This window comes from Manis javanica, chromosome 7, assembly GCF_040802235.1.
Source record: "Manis javanica isolate MJ-LG chromosome 7, MJ_LKY, whole genome shotgun sequence".
Taxonomy (NCBI): Eukaryota; Metazoa; Chordata; class Mammalia; order Pholidota; family Manidae; genus Manis; species Manis javanica.
The window spans coordinates 135,359,600-135,372,431 of NC_133162.1; the positions used below are offsets into that span (position 1 = coordinate 135,359,600).

The 12,832-nt window shown below is 37.9% G+C and overlaps 1 protein-coding gene across 5 annotated transcripts in view; it reads right to left on the reverse strand.

Moving 5' to 3' along the window:
• UGGT1 (UDP-glucose glycoprotein glucosyltransferase 1) overlaps positions 1–12,832 on the reverse strand; it is a 112,492-nt gene that overhangs the window by 66,336 nt on the left and 33,324 nt on the right. For all 5 annotated transcript variants that reach the window (XR_012133442.1, XR_012133443.1, XR_012133445.1 and 2 more), the window contains exons 15-17: positions 12,116–12,201; positions 8,437–8,572; positions 6,453–6,584 (exon numbers count right to left, since the gene is read on the reverse strand). Coding sequence is in view for 2 of the 5 variants with exons in the window: in XM_073241616.1 (XP_073097717.1) it covers positions 6,453–6,584; positions 8,437–8,572; positions 12,116–12,201 (354 nt within the window). In the remaining 3 variants the exon portion in view is untranslated. The remainder of the gene's footprint in view (positions 1–6,452; positions 6,585–8,436; positions 8,573–12,115; positions 12,202–12,832) is intronic.

Sequence of the window (12,832 nt, forward strand, 5' to 3'; positions counted from 1 at the left end):
TCTAGCATCATCATTTAAACTTTTAAAATTTCCACTCCCAAGGTTCTTATATGTCAACTAAGTTCTCTGATGTCTCAACTATTAGACCTTCATAAAAACTCAATTTTAATGTACTTTGAGCTTTGAACATTATTTCCCCCACCAAAACAAAACAAAACCCACATATGGGACAGTGAGAAGTAAGTAACATTGGTTCTCTCTGGAAATGGCAACTGAGTGCGTAGGAATAGGAGGGGGATGTCTGGACTATACACCTTCCTTTTTTTACGATCTGTGAACAGTTTACCAGACCAAATAGCAGAACACAGCCCAATTATCAAAGAACCAAACTTAAAAATTATATGTGAGAGTATCTACCAACTGATCACTAAAAATGTTAATTATAAATGAAAAACATTAATTAAGGAAAGTCTTGTGAATGATGTGGCTGAGCTTGATAATGACTCGGAGTTAATATGCAAATACAAGGGTTTCACATGCATAAGTTAGAATTTCTATTAAGTTTCATTATATTAATGGCTTTGAAAGATACAAATATATACCATCAGACTATTCTTTTCAGTTTAAAATGTCTACTCTAATTGTACTGCCTAGTTTTAGAAATAATTACTTCTTTCAAATATCAGAGATACATGCTATAACTTCACATTTGTAACAAAAGGTACAGACATTCATAAGCATAACATTTGCTAAATGAACTCATTCCCCCTTAAGACAAAACTTTTCTTCTGCAGAATCTATTTTCTTGGGCTTTCTCACGAGGGGGAACAGCTCCTGCAGTTTTAAAACTCTTATTAATCATTAGATTCTTAGCTTCCTGAGAATCTCACATTCTTGTCTGTAAAGTGTATGTCCACTCAAATAGCAAGGACATTAAGTGGCACATACTCAATAAGATGATCTGTTTACATGGGAAGGGCCTCTAATCAGTACGGGTGAGGAAAATGGCCAGCTGTGGGAAACTCCTGAGGAGTGAGCTCTGTGATCCTCCCGTTCGATTCATCAGCAAAATCAAGATTTTAACACATAAAAGATGTAAAAAATATCCTTTTCCTATTTATCCAGCAGGAAATCCTGTGATACAGCAACCATCCACAATAAAAAGGCACCATGTATTTTTCCTCTAATAGGATGAAAGAGTTAAACATTTTCCAAAAGTGAAATATGGGAAAATTTTATGAATTCCTTCAAGTCTTTGGTATTCCCAAAGTGACCCTTCTTTTATTTCACATAGTCTTTTACTATTCTTGCTGTTTCTATTTGTGTCAAACTGGAAAATCACTGGGAACCATATCCATTTTATTTTATTTAAAAAAACATAAAAGGTAAGTGACTGAACAGAGGCTGCAATACAATAATGGAACCATTTTCAGTCTAAACTGAATAGAACTCATGCCCAGCTTCAACTCCATACCTGTCTTAATGTACCTTAAAGCAAGGAGATTTAACACTAAAGAGGAATGACATCAGCATTGTTGCTCAACAAGGAGTATCTTATCAGGGTACCCCCACCCCCAACAACAACTGGCATTCATGCAGGACAAAAGCACCTTTGTGGAGCTCAGGGTTCTGGCACCAGACACCAAGGGACCCAGGAGACGTGTTCCGACCCGAGCATCAGGAAAGAGGCATACAGACCTCACTGTGGACCCTGCACTGGCCATGGACAGCTCCAGCCCCTCGGTCACAGCCTAGGAACCCCTAGAAAAAACTGTCTTAAACAATCACTCATGAACAAGAGCTGTTATGGAAGTCCAGATTTTCAGCAGAGAAGTTCCAGCACACCGCTGGAGAAAAAAATACCAGTTTGGACCCACTGGAGAGCATAAGAACAGTCTGACTTTATTGACATCAGCCCTTCCCTAAGGCACCTTAGCGTAGCCTCTCTTCTGCAGGGGGAAGTGAGAACAAGTGAGTGAGCACCAGACATCCCCAGCGATGTGGGGCACTGCCAAAGGGGCTCCTTCCTCTCTCACCCCATCCAGAGTACTGAATTGTAAGCTGGGAGGGCAGCAGACAGTGCTCTCAGGGGACATTTAAGGGACACACCTCCTACTTAGTGCATCATGGACTCCCATTAAGAAGTCTGCCAATAAGCCGCTGGGGATACCTCACCCACAGATTCCCCCCAGTGGCTCACAGGCACCTCCAGCACTCTGTACACCTTTCCCACACTCTCCCCATCCCTGCAGCCAGCTCCCTGTGCACATTCCCAACAGTGGCAGCAAGAGTGAGCTCTGCCAGGTGGCTAGTGAGCCAACACAGAAAGTGGGCCCAAATGTGCAAGCCAGAGAGGGACAAAAACTTGAGTTTTACTGCTACCTTGAGGAAAAAGAAGGAGGGCTATCAGCACCCAGCCTGATGCACTGTAGAATCAAGAAAAGGTACACAAGCTTAAGAATTCTGCACAAGAGGGAAGGACACGCATAGAGCAGGTGCCTCCAGAGAGAGTCTGAGAAAGCCTCAGAAATCCTAGCAAGACTAACAGAAGGCATTTCTCTGCCAAAGACACTTGGTAAAAACTGGAGGAGGTGACTGCTTCTTCAAATGCAAAGAAAGTAACACAAACTCAAAGGAACACAAAAAAACAAGAAAGGAACAGCGCATCACTGAAGGATCACAAGCATCTTCCAGCAACCAATCCCTAAGACATGGATATCTGTGATTTACCCAATAAAGAATTCAAAAAAGCTTTTTAAAGGGGAACTCAATTAGCTACAAGGAAACACAGAAAGACAATTTAATAAAATCAAGAAAACAAAACAAACAAAATTAGAAGCAAAGAGAAAGAAATCATAGAAAGGAATCAAACAAATCCTATACCTGAAGCACACAATGAATGAAATGAAAAGTGAAATGGTATTAATACCAGAATGGATCAAACAGAAGTTAGAATCTGTGACTTAAAAAAGACAAACTTTGAGATTATCCAGTCAGAGGAGAACAAAGGAAAAAGAATGAAAGAAATGGCATCTAGATAATTTGCAAATCATTGGCGTTCCAGAAAGAAACAAGATGGAGAAGGGGGCAGATGCTTGTTTAAAGCAATGATGGCTGAGAACTTCCCAAACCTGCACAGAGAGTTGAAAATCCAAGTTCATGAAACTCATGGGTCACCAAAGAAAATCAGCTTAAAGAGATCCTCAACATTATAATAAAACTGTCAAAAATCAAAGACAAAGACAGAATGTTAAAAGCAGCACCAGAAAAGACGCTTGTAACCTGCCACAGAAGACTACGAAGTGGATTTCTCAACAAAAACCTTAAGACCAAGAAAGAGTGGCATGACATATTCCAAGTGCTAAAAGAAAAACCTGCCAACCGAGAATACTCTACCAGGCAAAGCTGTCCTTTAAAAATGAAAAAGAGAGAAAGACTTCCCCAGACAAGCAAACCTGAGACAGTTCCTCGCCACTAAGAAATGCTAAAGCTCTCCAAGCTAAAATGAAGGACATTAATTGGTGACATAAAAACAGATAACACGCCAGGGTAAAGATAAATACATAGTCAAATAAAGAATATTCTAATGCTGTAATATGGTGATGTTAACCAGTTAACTCTAAAGGTTACAGAATAAGAGAATTAAAAATAACTATAGCGATATTAACTTATTAATGAATACACAATATAAAAAGAGGACAATTGTGACATCAACAACATGAGGGAAGGAGTAAAAGGGTAGAGTTTTTATATACAATTAAAGTTGTTACCAGTATTAAACTGTCTATCTGTAAGATGTATTACATAATCCTCAAACAAAAAACCTACAATAGACTCACAAAAGAGAGAGAAAGGAATCAAAGCATACCACTACAGAAAACCATCAATTCACAAGAAAAAAAGAAAGGAAATACAAAACAGGGATAAAATAACTAAGAAGATGGCATTAGTATGTCCCTTGCCTATCAGTAATTACTCTAATATAACTGTATTAAATTCTCTAACTAAAAGGCACAGAATAGTTGGATGGATGAAAAAAAAGACCCAATTATACAAGCCTACCAGACATTCACTGCAACTTCAAAGACACAGATGGCTCAAAGTGAAGGGATGGAAAAGGCCATGCCACACAAGTGGAAACCACGAGAATGGGGGTAGCTGTACTTACAGCAGACAAATTAGAGTTTAAGCCAAAACTGTGACAAGACAAAAAAGGTCATTATATAATGATAAAGGGGTCAATTCATTGAGAAGATACCACAATTTTAAATACATATGTATGCACCCAACATCAGAATACCTAAATATATTAAGCAAATACTAACAGATCTCAAGGGAATAGTATTCTTACATTAAAATAAGCTAGAGAATAGTTCTTAACACAAATCTCCAAAAACTTTTCCAAAAATTTTTTTTTAATCTGTGTAAAAGCAGAACCATGCAGTTCAAATGCACATTAAGATTCAACTGTATGTATGTCATTTTTATGTGGAATCTAAAAAACTGAACTCTAGAAATAGAGTAGAACAGTGGCTGCCAGGGGCTGGGGGTGGGAAATTGGGGAGATGTTGGTCAAAGGGTACAAACTTCCATCTGTAAGAGTAAGTTCCGGGGATCTAATGTACAGCATGGTGATTACACTTAAGTAGACTTTATTATACATTTGAAAATTGCTGAAAGAGTGGGTCTTAGACATTCTAGCCACAAAAAAATGATAATTATGTGAGGTGATGGGGGATGTCACCTAATGCTATGTGGTAATTATTGTATCAAATCAATACACTATATACCTCAAACTTACACAATGGAACTTGTCAATATGCCTTAACAAAGCAGAGGGTAAAATACTCATCATTGGCTATTAAAAAAAATCACTACAACACACGATCAAAAATAGGAAAGAGGAAGAAGGCAAACAGGCTGTCATCCCCACAGATCCATGAGCTGCTAGAAGGAATGTACCTGCTGGAATATACTGGTAGAGAGCCAAAATTTTAATGTTTTATATTGAGTATCAATTTACAATATAATAAACTATGGGGTTTTTAAAAATTATTTCGCACTTATCCCTCTAAAAATGTTCATTCACAGGATAGGTGTCACCACCTCCAGAAAGCCTTCAGCAGTCACCTTGTCCCAAACCTGCAGGTCTGCTCTCCCTCCTCCAAGGAGGTGTGAACGCTACTAAGCTCACAGTCGCCAAACCTCACGGCTCTCACTGTGTTCCCCCCCAGCAGGCACCACTTGTTCAACTTTCTGGCAACAGGGCTGGCCCAAGACGTTACCCAGGACTATTATACACATTTAAAATTAAAATATTATTATCTATTCCTTATTTTAAAATACTTCATAAATTTCTCTAGTTCTTAAGTTCCTGTGTTTTCTTCTTGCTAAATAGTATTGTTTAATCGCTCTAAAACCTGGATCAACTTAACCAATCCCAATTAACTAAGTTAACCACAACAAACCCTTGCTATTAAAGTATGCTCGACTCTTACACTGGTGAGCCTCTATTCCAGAATGCACATACTCTGACTCCCTTCATTTGAGCCAAATGTATTTCCCAGAGATCAAATGTGTCTGTTCCCAAACCAACTATTTTTCTAAATGAAAAACATAATTTAATATTATGCAACTCAATAAAATGAATCCAAAATGAAAAAGCTGGTCTCCCTAAAAACACAAATTGAACATCAAGAAAAACTCTAAAAGGTAAAAGGCTAAAAACAGCTGATGCTGAAATAGGTAAGACAACTATACACACAACTTAGGAGGGAGACTACAGAAGTCTAGAAGGATTCTGTACACAGATGAGAGAGGGATTATAAATGATTTATTATGAGGGCAGTCGCTAAAAGAACAATAGCTCAGATCTCCAAACAGAAGAACCAAAGGCCTTGTCCTTCATTTGAAAAAAGAAAAGGACTGGTAAATAAACACACTTTTACTATTTTAAATTAAAATGTTTCAGAAATATATTTTGATTCCTTGCCTTAACATTTGTTTTCAAGAAACTGAACACCTTGTTCCTACTTTTATTGTATTTAATGTCTCATAAGAAACACTATCTTCTTTTAAAAAAAATTTTTTTAGTATTTCCCTATATCCTTATTACCACACTTGGCTGTGTGTTTACTACGTTTCTTAACACATTTCCACTTTAAGTGTAAACAACCAAGTAAGTGATACACTTATACATATATCCCAGAGCTATACATCATATCCCAGCAACCAGACATCATATACTTCCAATACATTTTATCCAGAATATAAGTACTACCACTGATTGTGAAAAAAATGGTTTAAGTTGTTTTTCGATTTAATAGCTATTAAGCCAGCTAAAAATCAATGATAACTGAAATGTAAACTATACTTACAAACACAGAAAAGTAATCTGTTTTCTTAATTTTTTAATTAACCACTACCACCTTTAATAAAACAATCCCCACAAAGAAGGGAAGTAAGGAAAGTACAAGGTTGCCAGGTGAATAAGAGCACCAGAGGGATTTTACCTTCCGATTCTGATCATAAGCAGAATCAATCCCCAAAATGCTATTCACTTCTACATACGGGTATTTCTTCTCCAGAACACCAACCACATGTTCGACTTTCACTTTTTCTCCAGTCCTTACTTTGTTATATATCTGAAAAACAGAAAAGCCATGTGACCAACTATACTTTTAAACCCAAATTTCAGAGTGTTTATGATAGAAGATCTCTGAATAAGGACATGCGGCTCTTTTGCTTAAGTGGTCCAATGGGACATCCCAGCGGTTCTCCCTCCCGCACATACCTCCTTAAGGTGCCATCTTGCATTATAAAGTACATATTCTTAGAATGGCCCAACCAGTTCATACTCACACTCAGTCCTAATGCAAAATATATTAATTTTTTGAAAATTAAGTAATCCTTAAAATAAGAACTCATGACTATGGTGTTTAGAGGGAAAATGCTGTGAAATAGGTATGGCATAATCCCTGTTTTTTAAAAGCAGAAATAAATGAACAAAACTGTCTATATACTACAGTTAAACATCTGTGATACAAGATAAACACCACAATGATACAAGAAAACCTTTTAGCAGTGGCTAAAAGGTTTTAGTAGGGTGAGATTTTAAATCGACACACTGTGTGTTACTTGAAAATTTTTTTATAATAAACATACAATAAAAATTTTTACTTTTGCAATTAAAAACAATTTCACATAGCTGTGAGGCAGAAAATACTTCCAAAGAGACTTTAAAGCATTTTTCTTCAGCAACGTGTTCTGAACCTGTTTGGCTCTCTGCAGCCCTACCCTAACCTCCGGGCAGCACCGCTTCTCAGAGCCCACAGCTCGTCAGCCGGTACCCCTGCCCCTCCCTTTCTTGATCCTTCATCAGCTCCACCTCCATACACGCACCAGAATGAGGTTTATTTAACCAGAGTGTAACTTCTGTGATCTGGACCTAGCCTACTGGCCTCAAGCCCAGGTTCCCCTCTCAACTCTGCTCTTAAAATAGTCTGCCCAGGCCATACTAACAACCTGGATATCGGTATTTCTGATACGCAGCCATTGGTTAACTGATCCCTGATTTTCCTCCTACACTCAGCTAGGACAGGGACAGCGTCCCACCGGCCATCCCTAGTGGAGTGAGGTTCCAGTGTTTCCCACTCTGTGTTAATTTCTCCGTGTGGAGGCATCCCCACCAGAACGAAGGAACTTTGAGGACAGGGGTGAAGTCCCACTCTTCTTTGTGTCCTCACAGATAGTACCAGGCCTGGAAAATGGTGGATTTTAAAAAATGTTAGCCTAGTAAGTAAAGGAATGTTTTAAGTAACAAAAAATGCCCCTGACTGAATACCTGAACAATAAACATAACAGATGGAATGACCAAGATAACAATATGTTTATACGTGTAAAATAAGTGGTGAAATCAATTACTTTAAAGATAGTATTTCAATAATCAGCACTCATCTGTAAACAAAAGAACTGCAATGTTTAAATTAAAAAACAGAAAAAAAAATACAAGGAGAGTTCTTTGTTTGAACTTGAATAAGCATCTTAAATGTGCATAAAAATCAGGGCATTTAAGAGTCTCCAATTCAACTGAGAAAACAGACAATAAAAATTTTATGGCCTGAATATTATACTGAATCCTACTAAAAATATCATGATGGTCTTAAAGGAAAATAAAACAAACTTTTTTAAAAACAAGTAGAGAACATCACATTTACCAAAAGGCATTACTTAGGAATTTAAAGTCACCAGAAGGCAGAAGACTAAGATACATTATCAGGGCTCCTAAGGACTCTTAGCTGAAGTCACAGCAATATATTATTAACGCTGGTAAGGGAATAAAGTAAAGGCAACTCCTGAAATATAAACACATAAAGTTTGTGTGAATAATTTATCTTACTTTTTCTCTTTATGGAAATAAAGGATCCTCTTACCACATATTGTTTCTTAGAGTAAGTTAGATATAAAAAATTATTTGCCATCGTGATGAAAACATACATGGATCAGAGTTTGGAAGGCATGATAATCATCTGTTTCTTGGGCAACATAATTATAGGCTCTCAGAATAGCCACTCCAGCGTCCTGTATGCCATCAACATCTTGAGAGTCATCAACCACAAAGATTAAGCCGAGTCTATGGCAGAGGTAGGAGGGCAAAAAGAAGAAAAAGAAACTTATCTCAAAGAATGCAACTGGTTCAAAGGAATGGCATCCTTGTATCCCCTTCATATATTACAGTTAACAGAGGAAAACTATCCTCTACTGAAAGGTACAGTTCACATCCTACTCTGATATAACCGGCAAAGGCATTCATCACTTGTAGAATAAAAAAGCAGGGTCCCAAAGGTAGCTTAGACTTTTCAACTGTTAAAACAAGTTGCTTCCATATGGGAAATGAGGCCTTTAATGACAGGAGGGGTACTGCTATAGCTGTAGATAGAGATGTTCTGTTTTTAAACAAAAATTAGAAGTAGCTAAAATTTTCTGAATGTGAAAATATACAGAAAAGTGATTTTGAGACTTAACACATGCAGTATGAGAATCATTGGTAAACGGAGAGCATAAAAATATTTACTATTGTCCTTTGGCAAAATGCTACAACCAAGGTTAAAGTTTATTACATTTTAAAATTTCAAATAAAGGAATGAAACACAGAGATGCCATTACACATCTACAGACTGGAAAAAAACGGCTGGCACTGGGCAATGTAGAGGCCACAGCCTCCATGGCAGGCCAAAAGCAAATCATTGGTGAAAGCACAGCCTTCAACAACTGGTGCTGCAACCACTGGACACCCACAGGCAAAACAATGAATCTGGACAGACACCTAATGCCCTTCACAGAACTAACTCAAAATGGATCATGGACATAAGTGTAGAACACAAAACCATAGATTTCCTAGACAATAACACAGGATAAAATCCTGAGTTTGGCAATGACTTATTAAATCTAACACCAAAATCACGATCCATGACAAAGAAAGAATTGATAAACTGGACTTCATTTAAATTAAGAACTTATGATCTATGAAAGAAACTGTTAAGAGAGTGAAGACAAGTCACAAAAAATCTGTGCAAAACTATCTGACAAAGGACTGATATCTAATATACAAATAACTCTTAAAACTCAACAGTTAAAAAAAAAAAGATTTGGTACCTCACCAAACAAGACAGCTGGCAAGTAAGCATTTTATACAAAGATGCTTGTCACGTCATTAGGGAATTTGACATTAAAACCAAAACGGATACCACTACACACCTATTAGAACAGCCAAAATCTAAAACCCTGACATCACCAAATGCAGGTGAGGATGCAGAGCAACAGGAACTCTCATTCTTTGCTGATAAAAATGCAAAATGGTACAACCACTTTGGAAGACAGTGTAAAAGTTCTTTATAAAACCAAATATTCTTTTGCCATAAAATAGAGCAACCATGCTCCTTGGTATTTACCCACATCAGCTGAAAACTTAAATCTGTACAAAAACCTGCACATGGATATTTATAACAGCTTTATTCATAATTGCCCAAACTTGGGAGCAACCAAGATGCCTGTCAATAAGTGAACGAATAAAAAATAACTATGGGGTATCCATATAGTGGAGTATTACTCAGTGATAAAAAGAAATGAGCTGTCAAGTCACAAATACACATGGACAACTCTTCAAAGCATAGTACTAAGTCAAAGAAGCCAACCTGGAAAGTTCCATACATCATGATCATGGAAAGGCAAAACTATGGAGACAGTGAAAGGACCAGTGGTTGCCAGTGGCTTTGCAGGAGGGAGGGAAGAACAAATTGGTGGAGCACAGGGGATTTTTTTAAGGCAGTGAAACTAATCTGTATGATACTCTTAACGGTGGAAAGGTGCCACTGTATGTTTGTCAAAACCCAAAGGATGCACAATGCAAACCACGAACCCTAATGCAAACTACTGACTGCAGTTAATAATATTTCAATACCAGTTAATTATTCAACATTGCTCTAAAAAACAGAAAGTCTATTAAGTAAAAAAAAAAAAAAAAAGATATAAGCCAAAAATTAAGAAGAAGAAAATATAAACAGACACATCTGAAACATCATGCACTTGGGATGATGTATATATGTGGATATGTGAATGGGGTAATAGGAGGGTTTGTTTTTAGATGAAAACTGTTATTTGTTTTTAAAATGCCAATTCTGACAGAAATCATGAGTAGTCTCCAGACAGAAATGACCTAAATGTTATTATTGTGAAAACAAAATTAAGGTCTAGAAACTGATTATCTCCTCGCAAAGAAATTCCTTTTCCCAAACTTCCAATTTCTAGAAAGGGCATCAGCATTCCACTAGGTAAGCCCAAAAATTCAGACTTGTTTCTCCTGGGCCCAGCTCCTCATCAAGCACCACCAGGGAGGCTCGCAGATTTGCCCCCTCCTCTCATTGGGCACTGGCCACACCTTAGTGTACCACGTCAACTCAAAGAGGAGGACCCCAGCCAGTCCGCCCTGGCTCACGACATGCCCCCTGTTGCCGGGGAGTTAGTGCCTCCGCCTCGCCTTCCCTTGTCGTCACAAGACCACCCTCCCTCCTCCTGTCCCTCAACCAAGTCAATGAGTATTTCATTAGTGCCCACTGTGTACCATGAGTCAACTTCTTCTGTGCCCTTTTATTTCCCTTTTAATCAAAATACAGCTCTGGCTGTAATTCAGTGGCTTATTCCTCCATCTAACCAGGTGTTATTCATGTTTTACATGAATAATTTCATTAAACAAAATCTCTGCTTTTCCATCACTGAAAGCCATCTGTTTTCTTCAAAGCCTAACTGAAATCCAACTTTTCCAGAAACTTTTGTCCTTCACAAATACCTCAGTCTGTAATCTTTGTTTCCCTGAAACTCTAAAGGACTTGTAACTCGTAGGAGTTATTTTTGACTGGGATGGAAAAAAGCAGTTTCAAGAGTGAGAAAAAGTACAGAGATCTAGTACTTGATCAAATAACTTCTTAAACCGCCTCAAAGTATGGCAGTATTTTTTTCCAAAGGAGGTAGGCAGGCATGTGGCTTATATACTGTCTGTAGCATTCAGCTCAGTGCCAAGTATGGAACACACTGCAACATTTGTGAGCTAAAGGGTTCTTTCCTTCGTTATTTTCATGTTTTCTAAGAATTCAGATTTTGTCAATATGTAAAATTACCAGACATTATTCAGAATGTAAATGAGAATATCTTAATACTTATGTAAAATCCTAAAACATTGCTCTTGAAAGGCACAGTGGAAATCCAACCACTCAGGCGCCCTGGCAGTAGATTTGGCAATGTAAGTGAAGTAATTGTGTCTCCATCTACATAAGGCTGTTTAGTCCTTGACAGTCTAACAAAAATTGTGGGCAAAGCTCTTCATCTCCACTGAAAGTAGGAACAGGCATTGTGATGTGGACTCTACCTAGGAAAATTCCTTTCTCTCGGGAAGCAAGCTGAGACCATAAACTGTTTTTACACGGTTATTGATTCAATGATGGTAAGCTTCTATTCACTGAGAATCAAATTCTCTATTACAAAAGATACTGGCTTCATACTGAACAAAATATACAACTGCATTAATGATCCTACTATTAATTATCCAGTAGCACCAGACTTTAAGAATGACAAAGAAAACCTCATCTCAATGTGACATATCACAAATCAGGGCCGGGGTTACCTCAGTGGTATGTGATTACTGAGAAACATCTCAGCTGTGTTGATCAACTCCGCTGTGGTCTCATGAGCAGGATCGACTATGAAAACCTGCAGGGGGACGGAAAGCACACGGGAAATGTCATTTACTCAAGTGTCCCTGGGCCAATAAAAATGCTGTTAGTCTTTGTACTTGAAGGTACTCTTTCTTCCAGCTACTCTTAAACCGCATAAAAGAGGCTTTATACAAGGAGCAGTTTCCTTCCCTTGATGTTCAAAGAATGCAGGATTGAAAGGCTAAGTGATTTTCTCAGGGGTTTATGCTAATAACATGGGAACTGAGCTCCAGATTGCTACCAGCTATTATTCTCCTTCACCTAACAAAACTCAAGTTTCACTAGGTCTCTCACCCTAGAATATGGACACTACTTTTTGTGTACTCATTTGTAAGGATTTCTGAATTAAGAAATCATTTATAACTCAATTTTAGACCACAGTAATAGTATCATGTATTAAGCTCTCACGATGAGCTAAAAGAAAAATCACCTTGTTTGGTAAAGTTCAGACATACGGTTAAGAGAGAAGGAGATTGAAATTTTGACTGGGACGGAAAAAAGCAGTTTCAAGAGTGAGAAAAAGTACAGAGACTAGTTTCCCTTGCACATTCTGAGGAAAAGACCTCGGCCCTGAGCTGTCCCCCACCCCCCAGGTCTTCAGGAGTAAAACAAGAGAAGGGGGAGGG